Genomic DNA, 18,362 nt, shown 5'->3' with positions numbered 1-18,362 from the left:
GCTGTGGCTGTGGTGTAGGCTGCAGCTCAGATTTGACCCCTAGCCTGGGAACTTCCATATGCCGCAGAAGTGGCCCTAAAAAAGGGGGGGGAAGAGTTTCTGGCTTTGAGGGATGTGTACTTCTCTGGAATCTTTTTTCCCGCTCAGAGGCCGTATTGTTGGCTTCTATATTTCTTATGTGATTTGCTCTCATAAATGCCTTCTGGGTAAATGTATTATAATTATTGTATTCATTTTTCTTACAGGGAAAAATATTTAAGTGCAATGCAAATGCTGAAAGTTAAGATAGTTCTGTATGCCTAGAAATATGTTATTTTTGAATCTTTATGAAATTATATTAACATTTCCCCCCTTATAGTTTATTCCCCAGATATGCCTTCACGGCTTCCAATCCAAGACATATTTGCTGGTCTGGTTACAAGTATTGGCACTGCAATACGATATTGGTTTCATTATACACTTGTGGCCTTCGCATGGTTAGGAGTTGTTCCTCTTACAGCATGTGAGTATTCGTCCCTCTCAGGTTGGAGTTATGAAACATTGCATAACTATGTCATGTTATAAAGTAATCATCATATTTTTGTTTGAGTTATATTTAGTTATTTGATATTATAATATCATGTATTGGGAAAGCCAGTAGAAAACATTGTTCTCCCAAATTAAGAAGCATTTTTTAATAGGTTGGTTTCTTGAGTGAACATGGGAAAGAAAACTATAGCATACAGAGGCTAATAATGAAAGTTCATTATTTGAAAGAGTGAAGTTCCATTGTGGTGCAGTGGGTTAAGAATCTGACTGCAGCAGCTTGGGTTGCTGTGGAGGCTTGGGTCCGATTCTGGCCCAGTGCAGGGTTAGAGGATCTGGCATTGCTGCAGCTGTGGTATAGGTGAAAAAGAATTGAAAACGCAAAATCAAACCATAATTTGAAGGAACTTGAATTTTATTCCCTGAAGTTTATTAGCACTTTAAGGATGGCAAAAAATGAATTCTTTTGAGATTTTTTTTTTAATCCCACTTTAAAAAACACTCACATATCTAATAGTGCTGAATAATTGGAAGCATATCTTTAAATAAAAGGCTCTCTGGGAGGCTGATATACTAATAATCCTTAGTTGATTCCTTTTAGGTTGTTTTTGTTCTTAAAGACATGGGAAGGCCTTGGTAGTATATGGTGCCAGAACATACAGATAGGATTGTTTAGCTTTAAATGCTAACAAGGCTTTTGAATAAGTATAATTAATGTTCCCCTGTCTCCTTAAAATAAAATAAACTCTATCATTTATGAAAATGAAAATCTTGGAAGAAATACTAAATAGCAGATAGCTACTGTTGAGGAGTGAATTAGTGAACTAGAAGATTGAGCAAGGAATTTTCTAGGATGTAATTCAGAGGCAAGAAGTTGCAAGTATGAGGGAAAAAATTGAGAGTTGGAGGCTACTTCTAATTGTTTCAGTATCTGTCTAGTAAGTAGTTCCAGGAGGTAAAAGATTAAAAGAGAGCTGACTGTGATAAAAGAAAAGGCAAACCTAGAAAAAAATCTAAAGTTTTCCAGTGCTGAGTAGGGTGGTGTATAGATGTTATGCTTCCAAATTATCCTACAAAGTAATGAAAATCAGACTGGCATCAGACTCAATTAGCAACATTGAATGATAGAGCACAGCAGAATGTCAACATTTGACAAAATTTTTGAACCTAAAATCTTTTACACATCAATTATTCTTAGATGGAAGAGCAAAATAGAGTCATTTCAATAGATGCAAGTTTACCATCTCAAAAAAAGGGAAAAAAGTGAGAATATATTTTACTAAAAGAAGCAGGTAATCAGAGAGAAAGTTCTGAGTTACAAAGAGAAAGAAACAAGTGCTTCTTATAGCTAATTCATAATTATTTTTAGCCTAAAATAATTAACAATTTTTAGGTACCAATCTGAAATTAAAATTCTAAATGAACTAACATGAGAGAAATTGGGGGAGAATAAAGCTTTTTCGGTTATTTGTCTCATTCGTGGGGAGATTATAGATACTTTAGTTGAAAACAGGGAAATATAGTGTAACTATGCATTAAAAATACAGAGATAACCAAATAGAGTCCATAAGCAGACCCACACCTGATTAACAGCAAAAATGCCACCGTTCAGGGGAGGAAAGATGGCCTTTTCAATAAATGATATGGCATCAACTGAATGGGCATATGGAAAAAAACACACCATGTCATTGCCTCTCAACTGACACAGAAGTCAGTTCAAGATGGATCATAAACCTGAATGTGAACAATAAAACCAAAAAACTTCTGAAAGAAACTATAGAACAACCATAAAAGAAAATCCTGAGAAATTGGACTTAATTAAAATTGAGAATTTTAGTTCTTGCTTAGATACCTTTAAGAGAGAAAGGCAACCTACCACGTGAGAGAAGACATTTGCAGTACACAACCAACAAAGGACTTGTATCTAGGGTCTTTAAGGAACTATAAATCATTAAGAAGGCAGACAAGCCAGTTTAAAAGTGGATAGGGAGAGTTCCTTGTGGCTCAGTGGTAGCAAACCTGACTAGTATCCATGAGGATGTGGGTTTGATCCCTGGCCTCCCTCAATGGCTTTAGGATCTGGCATTGCCACGAGCTATGGTATAGGTCATAAACGCTGCTCGGATCCCACGTTGCTATGGCTGTGGTGTAGGCTGGCAGCTGCAGCTCCGATTCGACCCCTAGCCTAGGAACTTCCATATGCCACAAGACTGGCCCTAAAAAGCAAAAAAAAAAAAAAAAAAAAAAGTGGAAGGAGTTCCCTGGTAATGCAGTGAGCTAAGGATCAGGGTTGTCACTGCAGTGGCTCTGGTTGCTGGTATGGCTCTGGTCTGATCCCTGGCCCAGGAACTTCCACATGCTGCTGGCTTGGCCAAAAAACAAAAAAAAAAAATAAACAAAAAAAACTGGATAGTAGATTTGAGCAGGTGTTTCTGGAAAGATGAATATGTGAATAGCCAATAAGCACATGAAAAGATGCTCAGTATCATTAGTCACAAAAGATACTGCTACATACTCAGCAGAATGGTTGAAATGAAAAGAAAGACAGTGCAAAATGTTTTTTAGGACATGGAGCATCTGAACATGTGTACATTGATAGTAGCCATATATATGGTGTAGCCACTTTGGAAAGCTGTTTAGCATTATCTACCAGTGGTAAATATTACAGATATTATGATCCAGCAGTTCTTTTTATGGGAATGTAGCTAACAGGAATAAGAGCCTTGTGTCCACTAAAAGACAGGTGTGTAAGAATGTTATCAGTGCAGCTTTGCTAATAGTAGTTTAAAACTGGAACCACCCAGATGGCTATCAACAGTAGACTGGAGACTGTGGCTTATCCATACATGTAATAATACATCGTAGAGAAAAAAAAAGAGCTGGCTTTTGTGACGTAGGATAACATGGATGAACTTCACTTTGATAAAAACAAGCCAGGAACAAAAGAGTATGGGTTGTAGATTGCATTTATAGGAAAATTTAAAATAGGCCAAATTGATCTCTAGTGATAGAGATCAGAATAGTGATTACCTTTTGCTGGAGATGCTGACTGGGAAGTAGCTTGAAGGAGTCTTCTGGGGATTAGAAATGTTGAGAATCTTAGCTGGGTGGCAGTTACTTGGATAAATACTAATATAAATATCAACTAAGACATCCACTTAAGATGTATGTAAATTTTACCTTAATAAAAAAGTAACGAAACTTAAAGGTAAATAAGAAATAAGATGGTGAGTTTTTATCTTAAGCAATGGAAATAGCAAACAGTGAATACAATTTGTGAAGTCTGACAAAAGACAGGAAAGACAAGAAAGGACGGCACAAGAAGGGGAATAAAAGAGAAGGCTAAGATTAGAGTATTTGTGGTCAGAGGGTTTAGATTTCTCTATTGCAAGATAGAGCCTCAAATTGTTTATGTATAAAAGTGTTCTACTTTAAGAGGTAAATACAAAGCAGCCCAAGTTAATGCTAGAAGGATTTGTTAATAGATGCTGACAAAATAGAGGAACAGTATTAACCAGATATTATTTGAGATGAAACACTTTACATGAGGAAAAGCATTGTATCTCATACTGATAAAAGGCATAGTCTACTAAGAAAACAAGAATTTTTATGCACCAGAAAACAGGATTTAGAAGAATGTAAAACATTCACAGTCCTAAGACTAACACACTTTGTTGAAATTAGTGTATCAGAGTGTCAAAGATTAAGTAAAGACTTGGAGCGTTTGAGTAACAGATAACAAGCTTGATTTCTGTTCTGACTTGTTTATATGTACACTCACACACATTTTAAGGCTAAATTATACCACACAGTAATATTCTGTAACTTCTTTAAGTTAGCAGTGTAGCCATGGCTGTCTTTTTATGTAAGAAGGTATTGAGCTACTTTTTTTTTCTTCCACCTGTGGCATATGGAAGTTCCCAGGCTAGGGTTTGAATTGGAGCTGCCACAGCAATGCCAGAGCTGAGCCGCATCTGCAACCTACACCTCAGCTTATAGCAACACCAGATCTTTAACCTATTGAGTGGGGCTGGGAATTGAACCCGAATCCTCATGGTTGTTAGGTTCTTAACCTGCTGAACCATACAGAAACTCCTGAGCTACCTTATTTTTAAGTGTTCTAGTAAGGAGGCCTTTAATTTACGAATTTTTTTCCTTTTCTTTTCCTTTTTTTTTTGTCTTTTTAGGGCTGCACCCGTGGCATATGGAAGTTCCCAGGCTAGGGGTCGAATCAGAGCTGTAGCTGCTGGCCTGCACCACAGCCACAGCAACTTGGGATCCGAGCTGCGTCTTCAACCTACACCACAACTCAAAGCAATGGTGGATCCTTAACCCACTGAGCAAAGTGAGGGATGGAACCCGCGTCTTCTTGGATGCTAGTCAGATTCATTTCTGCTGAGCCACAAACGCGAACTCCTGAATTTGTTTTCTTATCTGCAGACAATTGGCTTGTCAGTTTTACTTTGTTATAAGCGTACTTGCTTTGAATATTTTGATACACATATGTAAGTAATTTATGTTACAGAAAATCTTTTTTCTTTCCATTTTGTCTTTCCGTTTTGACTTGGCCTTTGAAAACAGCCATGTAAGTCACTATATTTTTGGTGCAAGGCTATAGGGAATGCTTAAACTAATACACAAGGGCTGGTTTGAAAGAAAACCTCAGCCCTTGGGCCCCGTTTCCAAATCTGTCTGTTCCTGCCTTTTCTAAGAGGATAAGGGAATGGTTGTGTCTTCACACAACTTCATCTTTTCCTCATGGCCAGGTTTAAGATTTTTGCCCTGCTGAGACCTTCAAGTCTTTATTTTTAAAACATTGGTTGTTAGTTTGCTATTCATAGCATTGAAGCATGTATTCTACCGAAAAGTCCTCTTAATTTCAGAACTGTGTATTCTCAGAACTTGATTTTCATGATCAGACTTCAAATGAATTTTAGAATTTTCGGTTAGCAATTCTCCGTATTCTAATTTTGGAGTTCTTTTCTTGAAAAAAATTTTTTTCCTTTTTGAAACATCTAAGCTCATTCAATAAAAACAGGTAAGTACATCTAGAAAGAATCTAAGCTTTAAACATGATCGTGTAACATTTATTCTTTGTTGTCACTATTTTTAATGCTTGACCTTTATTTATTTATTTTATATGTTAGTATTTTGAGACTCAGGCTTGCAAAGACTAGACTGATATATTTCTTTAGTGGCATTCCCAGTGTTCCACTTCACTCTGTTTAATTAAGTGACTGTCTGAGTTTATGGTGAGAGTTGTGACTGTATGCCGTCGTGCCTTTTTTGGCAGGCCGCATCTACAAGTGCTTGTTTACTGGCTCTGTGAGCTCACTACTGACACTGCCACTAGACATGCTGTCCACGTGAGTATTGAACCTTGTCAGGATGGAAATGGTGCTCATTTTTCCTCCATGTACTTATATTTGTTGTAGTTTTCAAAGTCCTTCTGTGCCAAGGACAAATAATTTGTGTTTCCTATTCTAATGGTATACAGTGTTATGCACCATATGTAATGGTATATACCGTTACAGGTGCACTGCAAGTAGCTGACATATATAAATGATGTTTTAAAACATACTTGTCTGAAAGGACTGTTTGGTGATGGATGGAGGGACAACTAGTTAAATATACTGCTATGTAGTGCAAGAAATGTACTATTCCATATAGTCATATGCTGGGAGTTCATTTATTTATTTATTTTAGGGCAGCACCTGAAAGTTCCCAGGCTAGGGATTGAATCAGAGCTGAAGCTGCTGGCCTACACCACAGCCACAGTGATGCCAGATCCGAGCTGCATCTGCGACCTACACTGCAGTTTGTGGCAACACCACATCCTTTAACCCGCTGAGCCAGGCCAGGAACCAAACCTGCATCCTCATGGATACTAATTGGGTTTTTAACCTGCAGAGTCATAACGGGAACTCCTAAGAGTTCATTTAAACATGCATTCTTAACAACACAGACATTTGAATTCAAAATTCTTTTTAAAATATTTTTTGTGATTATTTGAATACGGACTCTAAAAACTTGCTCACTGTAGTTTTACTGTTATCTAAATTGAATCGAAGCATTGTAATTGTAGTTTCTTGGGAAAAACATATTCGTTTTATTTATTATTAATGTTAGAATTAGAAATACTATAAGTGGTTAACTATCTCAAGATTATTAGAATGTTATGCTTACAAAACATTGCAACTGTATTTTCTAAATCTTCTTTTGTACGCAACTGACCTTAGGTTTCTGAACCCTATGTCGGTAAAGGCCTTTAATATAAGACTCCCTCTTGTAGAACAGAAGCATTCAGAGTATGTTACCATAAAGAAAATAAGCCAAATGGCAACAGAAGAGAGCAGAAGAGGATATTACATTTCTGATAGAACTCAAGGGGGAGGTTTTTTTAAATCTCTTGTGTCTACATCTTTTTTAGTCATGGTTGAAAATACTTAGAAACATTAGGTGTGTCTGCCACTTGTTTTTCCTACTTGCTGGTGATACCTTTTTGGATAGAACAGGCAAGTTTGAAGAATTGAAGAATTGTTAGTTCCAAATAAGGCAGTATTCTACTTTCCTACCACCTTTACTTTTTTTTTTTTTTTTTTTTTTGCCTTTTTTAGGGCCACATGTGCAGCATATGGAAGTTCTCAGGCTAGGGGTTGAATTGGAGCTGCAGCAGCTGGCCTACACCACAGCCACAGCAACCCAGGATCCGAGCCTCATCTGCGACCTACACCACAGTTCATGGCAATGCCAGATACTTAACCCAGTGAGTGAGGCCAGAGGTTGAACCTGCATCCTCATGGATACTAGTTGGGCTCATTATCATTGAGCCACAACGGAAACTTCCCACCTTTACTTCTTATTGGTAGAACCATTAAACATCTGGTTGTTTGGCAAGTGTGATCACTTAGGTGATGCAGCAAGGTAGCTGGTTGTAATAGACAGAACCCTGGCATTGCAGTAAAAAAGTTGTTGCATCTACCAGTTTTTTAGTGACTTTAGGCAAATCACTGGACAGTTCTGACCGCTGTTTTCTCATCCATAAGATGGAAAAGATAATGCCTCAGGGTTTTGGATGGGCTGTTCAAAGATTAAATTCACAAATGTATTAAAAATTATATGTGAGCTTACTTACTGACACGGGATGAATGCTGTAGGCTTAATGGGGATAGTTGAAAGAAATTGTAAGCATGGATTGGTTTTATAATCTCATACTGTCTTTTAAAATTTGAAGAATTGAGCCAGTTTTTCTGAAAGTACGTGTAACTAAATTACTCATTTTTTTCAGAGTAGTATTTAATTTTCTTTATAGAATACATTTTCTGAAAGGTTATTTAAAATTTCATAATACTTAGCAGCTGCTGCATACTCTGAAGTTCAGTCATCAGATCACCTCTAGGCACATTGTATCAGTTAACTCTTGCTGTGAAACATACAGTCCCCAGAACTTAGTGGCTTAAAACAATGGCTGTTGTATCTGTTCATAATTCTGGGGGTTAGCAGTTCCAGTTGAGCTCAGCTAATATACATGTATTTCACTGGTGTTGGATAGCATAAGATGGAGTACCTTGGTTCTTCTGCATGGCCTCTTATCTTCTGGAAAGCTAGCAAAGCTTCTTTACATGGTGATCTCAGGGCAGCATTCTAAAAGAGTGAGAATGGAGGAGTTCCCGTTGTGGCGCAGTGGTTAACGAATGCGACTAGGAACCATGAGGTTGTGGGTTCGATCTCTGGCCTCGCTCAGTGGGTTAAGGATCTGGCGTTGCTGTGAGCTGTGGTGTAGGTTGCTGACTTGGCTCGGATCCCGCGTTGCTGTAGTTCTGGTATAGGCTGGTGGCTACAGCTCCAATTAGACCCCTAGCCTGGGAACCTCCATATGCCGCTGGAGTAGCTCAAGAAAAGGCAAAAAGACAAAAAAAAAAAAAAAAAAAATAGAATGGAAACTTAAAAGTCCTTTTCTAGGCTCTAGAACTTGGGAAATACCACTTCTGGTCCAGACAGTTCACAAACCAGCCTAGACTCAAGGTGTGAGGGAAAAATAAAGGCTACTATAAAAAGTTTGTAACCATTTAAAATCTATGACAAGCAGTTGCTATTCTTACTGCTGATGATGAGGAAGGAATAGAGGAGGGGGTATTTTAGTCCCAACCTATCAAAATTTTAGTGATCTGGAGAGTTCCTTAGCAAGTGGGTGATTAGTGTTCGTCTTTACAGATGAAGGTGTCTTCCAGGTGATATCTCAGGGCCATGTCAGTTCACTCTGGAGCTATGAGCCTGAGGTCTCTCAGAGACCTTCCTCAGGTTCTCCATGAAGGAAGAAAGTCAAGGCATTCCATGTGACAGTGAAATCCAAGGGCTGCCAAGATTCCTGACTTACCTTTGCCAGGGAGGGACACGCCCCTTCAGAGAGGAAAAGAGCAAAGATGTCTTCAGTATTAGAATATTTTCCTGATATTCCCTGTATCTTCCTGTATCATTATAAAGGAACCATACTTGATTTGTCAGAATTTGTTGAGGAATTAATATACTTTTGGTATATTTGCAGTTAGCATCAAAATTTAATCTGCTTTCTGAGACATTTGTAAAATGTACCACAGGCTTCTTTGCCTCATACATCATGTGCTGTGCATCTCTCTGCCTGCCTTTTTTTTTTTTTTTTTTTTTTTTGTCTTTTTTTGTCTTTTTGTTGTTGTTGTTGTTGCTATTTCTTGGGCCGCTCCCGCGGCATATGGAGGTTCCCAGGCTAGGGGTCGAATCGGAGCTGTAGCCACCAGCCTACGCCAGAGCCACAGCAACGCGGGATCCGAGCCGCATCTGCAACCTACACCACAGCTCACGGCAACGCCGGATCGTTAACCCACTGAGCAAGGGCAGGGACCAAACCCGCAATCTCATGGTTCCTAGTCGGATTCGTTAACCACTGCGCCATGACGGGAACTCCTCTGCCTGCCTTTTTATCTTGTCTTTGGGCCTTTCGAGAGGCCCTGCTCCACCTTTCTGATTTGGTAATTCTGTTCATTTTCATGGCTTAGGTATCAACTAACCTGATTTGTGAAATTTATATGTAAAATAAGGATACAGAAATTCTTCATAAGGGTTGGACAGAGTCCTTTACCTTTGGTAAATCACACATACCTGATTCTTGATGTTTATCAAGTTTTCGGCTACTTTTGTTTTTTTTTTGCATTCTGCCATCCTTTTTCTCAGCCATGTTCAAAGAGAGGCTGGATAGCTGAGTTGGCTGATTTGTGTAGTTCTGATGTTATTCTTTGCCTTCTATAACATAAACACATACAGTACCAATATTGAAATAAACATATATGGCCAGCTTGTAAGATAGATAAAATGTCACCATCCTCAGAAATAATTCTTTTCGAGAGAGTGATCTTCACGGGAAGTTATGACTGTCTTCTCTGACTGTTCTTTCTGAAATTTTTGTGTAAAATGAATATTGTTACCTTTGATTTCTTATGTGTTCTTTAGAGTAATCTTATATGCTTTTTTTTTTTTTTAATAGGGACAATTTATTGGCAGATTGTTTGCAGGGTTGTTTTGTGGTGACATGCACACTCTGTGCGTTCATCAGCCTGGTGTGGCTGCGAGAGCAGATCGTCCACGGAGGAGCCCCGATTTGGCTGGAGCATGCTGCTCCGCCCTTCAATGCTGCTGGGCATCACCAAAATGAGGTAACTCCCTCACCCCCAAGTTCACTTTATTTGGGTAGGTCATAAGCCTACCCAAATTATTGTCACCTTCTGAGACCTAGACTCTTGACTCCCATGACCCTTATTGAAAGCATGATAGTGACAAGGTTTGGGAGAAGGTTGAAGGATGTAAAGGAATGCTGTTGTGACTTTGCCTTTTGGTTTCCTAGTGAGATTGTGAGCAGTATTTGGGGGTTTAGTGATGTGCTTGTTCTCTTTGCCTGGGTTAACTGCTTAATGCTGGCCTGGCATGCAGCTGAGGAGGCCCCCTACCCACTTTGTTCACTCGTTTCTTCATGTGTAAAATGCTTCATCTTTGTTGCTGTTAGTAGAACCATTACCCAAAGTAGAAAAAATGGAACGCCGTTGATAACAGTCTTGTACAGTTTTACTTTTATGAGAGATGACACACTTAGATACAAGGGCATTTGCTAGAGGCTTGAGAAGAGGATATGAGAAATGATATTTAGTATCTTGCTTGCTGAGAAATTATAGGGCTGAAAATGTAAAAATATTGGCTACTTAATATAAAACAATTTGCACTTCATAAAATGTCGTTGTAAAAAACTGACTAAAATTAGCTCAGAATGATAATTAACACCTTAAGTTTTCATTAAAAGACCTGCTTTTTTTTTAGTGTGAAGACTGATTTCATAAATTCTGCCATGCCCTTTACAGAATTAGGAGTACAGCTTCTTTGAAAACCGCACATATGAAAAAGGGAACTATGAAGCAAGGATGCTGTTCTTACTACGTAGTATTACTTTTATCATTTTACCTCATAGTTTGAAGCATTCTTTTAGACTCTTCATTAACTCCATAGGAGTTCAGTGTTTTGATTGGCTACAGCTGGGCCTTTACATTTGGCAGAGGCAGCAGAACTCAGGAAGAGCCAGTGTGCATGTGGGAGCTGATAAAGTCCATGTGGATAGGCTTATCATAGCTCCCGAGCAGGAATTAGAAACCTTTTCCCGGGAGTTCCCGTCGTGGCGCAGTGGTTAACGAATCCGACTAGGAACCATGAGGTTGCGGGTTCGGTCCCTGCCCTTGCTCAGTGGGTTAACGATCCGGCGTTGCCGTGAGCTGTGGTGTAGGTTGCAGACGCGGCTCGGATCCCGCGTTGCTGTGGCTCGGGCGTAGGCCGGTGGCTATGGCTCCGATTCGACCCGTAGCCTGGGAACCTCCATATGCCGCAGGGGCGGCCCAAGAAATAGCAAAAAGACAAAAAAAAAAAAGAAACCTTTTCCCAAGTGTTAACTGATAACTGAGAATTGAGTTATATGTCAGTACACGTGTAAACAAACAGATATGTATATATACACACACATTTTCATCCCTGAAGTGGTCAGTAGAGACAAGAGATGCCTTATGAAAAAGGATTGTGGAATGATGAATCTAACATAATCAGATTCATTAACCCATTTTCTAGAATGCTGCGTGAAATGTTGAAAGTTCTACTGAATGAATACACACACACACCCACAGTTAACTCAGTTTATGTTCTTATTTACTAAGGTGATCCAAATTCAGATACGCTGAGAAGAGATGTTCTTAGAGGTGTTTTTTTAAGTTTTAATAATTTGTGTCTGTTTGTTAGTTTTGATTCTTTAAAAGGGAGAGTATGATATGGAAGTAGAGCAAAACTGAGACAAGTTAGCCAAATTTCTGGGCTCCTCTGTCATTTTAGGCTCCAGCAGGAGGAAATGGTGCTGAAAATGTTGCCCCCGACCAGCCTGCTAACCCACCTGCCGAGAACGCAGTGGTGGGAGAAAACCCTGATGCCCAGGATGACCAGGCGGAGGAGGAGGAGGAGGAGAATGAGGAGGAGGATGAAGCTGGAGGGGAAGATGCAGCTGATGCCAACAATGGGGCACAGGGTGAGTGAGGGCTGCCAGCCATCCTTACCCCTTCTTCAGACCACGAGTCCATTCTCAGTTTTCCTTGAGGAGGACTAGAGTTTTCAAAATTTAGTGGGTTTGAAGTTCTATTTCTAAGTTTTTATTTTATTTTGGCAAACTCGCATTTATGGATCTACTTTTGCAGATATGCATACTCTTTTTTTTTCCTGTGAAGCAGGCACATTTTATGTTTTAAAATCTTACTTTACACAGGTCTTTTTTTCTTTTCTTTTCTTTTTAGGGCTGCACCCGTGGCATATACAAGTTCCAGGCCTAGTGGTCAAATTGGAACTAAAGCTGCTGGCCTGTGCCACAGCCACAGCAACGTGGGATTCAAGCTGCATCTGTGGCCTACACCACAGCTTCAGCAACATTGGATCCCTAACCCACTGAACAAGGCTAGGGATTTAATCTGCATCCTCATGGACGCTTTGTCAGGTTCTTAACCCACTAAACCATAGCAAGAACCCCTGCATAGGACTTTTTTTTATTACTCAGTTTTATTACATTTATAGTTATGTAACGATCATCATAACCCAGTTATGTAGGACTTTTTATAGGATGGATAGAAAGAAATTTTTTTAACTTGATCTTTTTTTTTTTTTTTTAAATGGCCACACCTCCAGGGAGTGAATCTGTGCCACAGCCGTGACTCATGGCATAGCTGCACCTGCCTGGGGACTGAACCTGTGCCGCCACAGAGATAATGCCAGATTCCCCAACCTGCTGTGCCACAGCAGGAACTCCCTAGATCCTATTTTTTTTAAAAAAGGAATTTGATACAGTTTTATCTTATTTCTTTGTCGTTTTTATTGAGTTAGTGCAACTTTTAATATCAAAGAAGAATTCTTGAAGTGTATACTGCCGGCCAGGTATCACCTGAAGAAACCCCGTTTTCATTTTCTGGCAGTGTAATTCCAGAATGTGAACGATCTGAGAGAGACTGGCCTGCCCTGCCCGTCAGCTCTCAGTCATTGTACGTGTTCTTTTCTTATCTCCCACCCCAGAGTTTTCCTGTCAAGTGCTGCACTGTCTCTGGTTCACTTTTCATTACTGATACCTGAGTGTTTCCTGTGTGCCAGACACTCAAACACCAGACCCCTCCCTTCATGGAGTTTCTGGTCTAATGAGGAAGCAAAAATATCCAAGTGGACGCGTTTGTTATTACACGTTGTGAGAAATGTGCAGGTTGCTCTGAGGATGCTACTAGGAAGATACTTACCCAGGTAGCTCAGAGGAAGTGATGTTTGAGCTCAGGCTTGAGGGATGGGAAGAAGTGAGTTGTATAAGGGGAGTAAGGGGCCTTTGTAGGGAGAGGTGGGTGTGTGTTCAAAGGCCCTGGGTCTGCAGCCGCTCCTACCTGAGTGGTGGCCCTCGTTTTCTTCTCTTGGTCTAATGCAAAAGGTCCTGACTGCTTGTCCTTCTTTCATGCTTGCTCCACTGTATTCTTATGCCACATAGTGTATAGGTATTTCTCTTTTGTCCTTAAAATCTGTCAGAGATTTTCAAATTATCCTAAAGAACAAAATAAAACCCAGGCTTTACGGTCCTCCTATTTGATCTGTTCCCTGTCTGCATTTCATACAACATCTTCTACCAACCCCCTGCTCACCGGAGAATTCTGGTCCCCTGGCTTCCTTTTCTCAAACCCACCAGATGGTTCTTGATTCAGAGCTGTTGAATACCTTTATTTCGCATAACTCTGTTTACTTCCTTTTTAACACTATCGAAATCTAGAATCCTCTTGTTTATTTTATATGTTGTGTTTATATGTGAATTTTTTATTGCCTAAGAAATACTCAATGTGGAAATTTTTTAAATGTGGTTTTGCTTCTCAACAGCAATTACAAAACACCAATTTAGGAGAACATGTTTTATTATTTATAATACAAATTCCATCAGTAATCCTTAAGCTGTAATTATATTTCCAGATGACATGAACTGGAATGCTTTAGAATGGGATCGAGCTGCAGAAGAGCTTACATGGGAAAGAGTGAGTAGGACTTCTTTTTATCAAATAGTCTGGTGTTTTAACCCTAATGTGTGTGTGTGTGTGTGTATGTATATATATATATATATATATATATATATATAGTTTTTTTTTTCTTTTTACGGCTGCATCTGCGGCATATGGAAATTCCTGGGCTAGGGGTCAAATTGGAGCTGCAGCTGCCGGCCTCTGCCACAGCCACAGCAGCACTGGATCTGAGCCGTGTCTGCAACCTATACAACACGAGATCCTTAAACCACTGAGCGAAGCCAGGGATCAAACCCATGGCCACTGTGGTCAGGTTCTTAACCCGCTGAGCCACAATGGGAACTCCACTAATGTATATTTTAAAGTTGGCCATGTTTAGATGTATACCCTAATTTTGCAGTTAGGTTTGATGAAAACAGTTACCAGAAACAGTTTTATAGAAAATGAAGTGATGTATTGTTTGTGATGAGAATATTAAGAAATATTTTGATGATCTATTGATGACTTTTTCTATCTTCTGGCCTTTAACACAAATGGTATTCCACTTAGGGAATGTTTAACTTGAAATTGTGACTTCTGAAAATGAAGTAACAATTTTGAGTTCCTGTGGTGATGCAGTGGGTTAAGAATCTGACTGCAGAGGCTTGGGTTGCTGTGTAGGTGTGGGTTCCATCCCTGACACCCTGGCATTGTGTAGGTCATAGCAGTGGTTTGGATTCAATCCCTGGCCTGGGACCTTCCACATGCTGCAGGTGCAGCATTGAAATTAAAAAAAAAAAGAAAAAAAGAAAATGATGTAACAAGTTAAATGTAAGTATTATTCTGATGCTTCAGTGGACAAAGTAATACAGCTGTATGATCAGATCTTAACTGGCTCCATAGCTAATGTAATAATTAAAACCCAAGGTGGAATTTTAAAAACTTTATATATAATCATATGGTTTGGAGTAAAAGAAGATCCAAAATACAAATGTTCATGAACAGAAGTTTTTCACTCTTTGAAAATGATAGGCCGCATTGGAAAGTATTGGGAAATATGTGTAACATAATGAAAAGAAAATAAGCTTTTTTCATAAATAGAATAAAAAATCCTGTTGCATCTTGAATTAATGCATATTTTTTATTTTAGATGCTAGGACTTGATGGATCACTAGTTTTTCTAGTAAGTAAAGCTAATCTTTTTTAATAATAGAATTATGACTTCATTATTTGTCTTAGTGATTCAGTAATTTCAGATTTATAATGTGTGCTGGGTTTTTATACTAAAGGTCAAAATGCCCTTGGATTTTGATTACTCAATATGTTGAAAAAAGTCCGTTTTGTGTATTGGAAATATTGGCAAAGCATGAAGGTAATACTATTTAAAAAGGAATTATTAAAAACATTTGATTTTTAGAAAATGAAGTACAGAGTTCATGGTGGTTAAGAAAACTTGGCCTTCTTTTAACGTCCCACCTTGCATTGTTTAGTGCCTGAGCTGGTAAAAACAGCAGTTTTGCAGTGTTCCCAGAGAGAGCCCCACTGTTTGCTGCAGCCCACCTGTCTTTACCGCTTAGTGAAGAGTATAGCTCAAAGGGGAAGAACAGTTCTTTAAAGAACTTACTCTTTAAGGAGGAATGATTTTCTTTCCAGCTTCTCTGATTCAAAGTCATTTCCCATTTGGGATTTTTAAATAGCTTTGGGTATCAAGATGACTTTGGCTGCAGGTGGCCCAATCCCAACCGACCCAGTCAATAAGAGGAAGTTGAGAGGAAGGATGGGTGTCAGGTGCGCTTGATCCAGGGGTCAGCAGTGTCCTCAAAGGCCCAGATAATTTCCATCTGTCTCCTCTGCTTTCTACAGTGTTGGCTTCCTCCTCAGGCTGGCCCTTGGGGGGGGGGGTGCCAGAATACGAAGTTGAAGTTAGTAGTGTGAGGATTTTGAGGAACATTCCTGATGATAATTAGCAGATTCGTAAGAATATGATACTAGCAAGTTCCTATTCAAGGTTTGGTCACAATCAGAATAGAAGGTAGTATTTGGCTATATCCTCATTTCTCTCCTTTACTTTGGCAGTTCCTCATAGATGAATGGTAAAAGTCATTGAGGCAGTGACTCAGATCTGTTCTAGTTGTTAGGGAAAAACCACAGGGATGACTTCCTTCGTTAGTTGAAAATTTGAGTCTGTTGACTCAAATCTATTCCAGTTGTTAGGAAAAAACCACAGGAGTGACTTTCTTCATTAGTTGAAAATAATTATGAAGTATCTACCATGTGCCAGCTGTGGTAGTTACTGGGAGATTCAGAGATGAGTGAAGTGAGCACCTTTTCGCAGACGGTGTATAGTGTACTAGAAATGAACAGGTGAATAAGGAACTTTAGGTGAAGACTCAGTGACAGAAGGTATGTGAAGGACAAAGAGTCACCAAAGAGAGGGCTTAGTCAGTCTTCCTTAGCAGAAGAGAGTTCGTCAGCAGGGAGTTCTTGCAGAAGATAACTAGAGGTAGAGGCACAAAAGATGTTGGGAATAAGGACACTTTGGGAGCCATTAAGGCAAAGAAGTCAAAAAATTCACGTTGTAAGTAGGAATGTAGTAGTTATCTCTTAGGCTAGTCACCCATTTGGATTTGTGGCATAACGGACATCTGAGTAGAATAATCTTTCTAAAAAGAAAATCTTACCATGTAAAGATTCCCTGAAATGTTCCCTTACCCCCTCGGAAGCATCATTTAACTTGATGGTCAGGGGAGACGGTGGGCCTGGACAAATGGGCTTGGACGTTCTGGTGACTGTCACCATGGAGCATGACTAAAGTACTCGGGGGAGAATAGAAGGTGATGATACTGACTGAGGAGTGGATCAGTGGCCAAGTAGAGCCAGGCCAGGATTCTGAGACACTAACCAAGAAGACCAGGGCACTGTAGGGAGAAAAGGGATCAAGAGAAGATCAAGTGACCGTGAAGAAGTCGTGAGAACACACTGGACACTGAAAGAAGTGCTGTGCAGCTCACTTTTCGATGTTCAGCAATAATGTGGTTTTTAAATTTTTCTTTATTTGGACTTTTTTGAGTGTCATTTGACTTAAATGAAATCTGACGATTATGAGAATGCAGTTCGTAGTAGGTAATTAATTTCTGAAATGGAAATGTTTATGGATTTAGTTATTTGATTTTCCCCCAGATATAACTTGATAAATTTTGAGTTGTATTAAGTTTAGTTTTATGAGATATCTAATGAAAAGTGAAAAGTTACACATAATTTTTGTTTTTTGTCTTCTTGTCTTTTCTATGGCCGCACCTGCAGCTTATGGAGGTTCCCAGGCTAAGGGTCTAAACGGAGCTGTAGCCGCCGGCCTACACCAGAGCCACAGCAGCTCAGGATCCGAGGATCCTTAACCCACTGAGTGAGCCAGGGATTGAACCCGCAACCTCATTGTTCCTGGTCGGATTCATGAACCACTGAGCCATGACGGGAACTCCTGCACATAATTTTTGAATGAAATCTCAGAATTAATTTATTAATGATAAATGATTCTTTTTTGTCATTTAATCCTTATGACTTTGTATTCAATATACTTTTTGTCTGAACATCTACAGATAATATAATAAAAAAAAAAAAAAAAAAAAAAAAAAAAAAAAAAAAAAAAAAAAAAAAATTATAATGAAAATTTCAATCTTCTAACAAGATAAATGGATTAAACATAAACATGCCAAGTAGGAGATGCATATGTTTTATTAATGCTCTTTTCCTTTAGGAACATGTCTTCTGGGTGGTGTCTTTGAACACACTTTCATTCTTGTTTTTGGTAAGTGGTGTTAATACTTTTATTTTTGGTATTATGGTAAGATTTTAGCATTCTAGGAGCTTTGTTACAGGTTTTGTTTTTAGAGATATATGAAGCAGTTTTAGACAGTTATCTGGTATAGGAAGGGCCCAGGTGTAAGGTTACTTTCTTTCCTACGTAAAATTGACTGTAGTTACTTACCACCTTTGCTTCTGTGGGGCATTTCCATCTCCTTTTGTAGAAGCCAAATTTAGATTGATTTGAGAATATGTGATATCCCACCTCTGGAGTTAGTTTTGTGCTTTGCCCTATGGCAGAAGATCTTATTTTCATGTCAGAATCTGACTAAGGCCTTATCAGAGACCTTGGCTCAGGAGCTGTCACAGAGCTGGAGGTAGGCTTGAGAGAAGACAGCAACGTCCCCCAGTGTAATTCCCCCAGAACCAGATGCCAGTAATGCAGAGTCACTTCCAGACACTCTCACAACTGCAGCA

At 39.2% G+C, this 18,362-nt stretch overlaps 1 protein-coding gene across 2 annotated transcripts in view; it reads left to right on the top strand.

The window, feature by feature from the left end:
* The window catches only part of MARCH6 (membrane associated ring-CH-type finger 6), an 84,576-nt gene that overhangs the window by 27,596 nt on the left and 38,618 nt on the right, over positions 1–18,362 (top strand). The window contains 8 exon segments of one of the 2 annotated variants that reach the window (NM_001130535.1): positions 359–502; positions 5,819–5,891; positions 10,043–10,211; positions 11,917–12,106; positions 14,059–14,120; positions 15,235–15,267; positions 17,839–17,871; positions 17,874–17,889. In NM_001130535.1, the coding sequence (NP_001124007.1) occupies positions 359–502; positions 5,819–5,891; positions 10,043–10,211; positions 11,917–12,106; positions 14,059–14,120; positions 15,235–15,267; positions 17,839–17,871; positions 17,874–17,889 (720 nt within the window). 2 annotated transcript variants of the gene reach the window in all.

Source organism: Sus scrofa, chromosome 16, assembly GCF_000003025.6.
Source record: "Sus scrofa isolate TJ Tabasco breed Duroc chromosome 16, Sscrofa11.1, whole genome shotgun sequence".
Lineage (NCBI taxonomy): Eukaryota > Metazoa > Chordata > Mammalia > Artiodactyla > Suidae > Sus > Sus scrofa.
The sequence above is the reverse complement of the archived record's forward strand: the minus strand, read 5'-3'. Positions and strand labels throughout refer to the sequence as shown.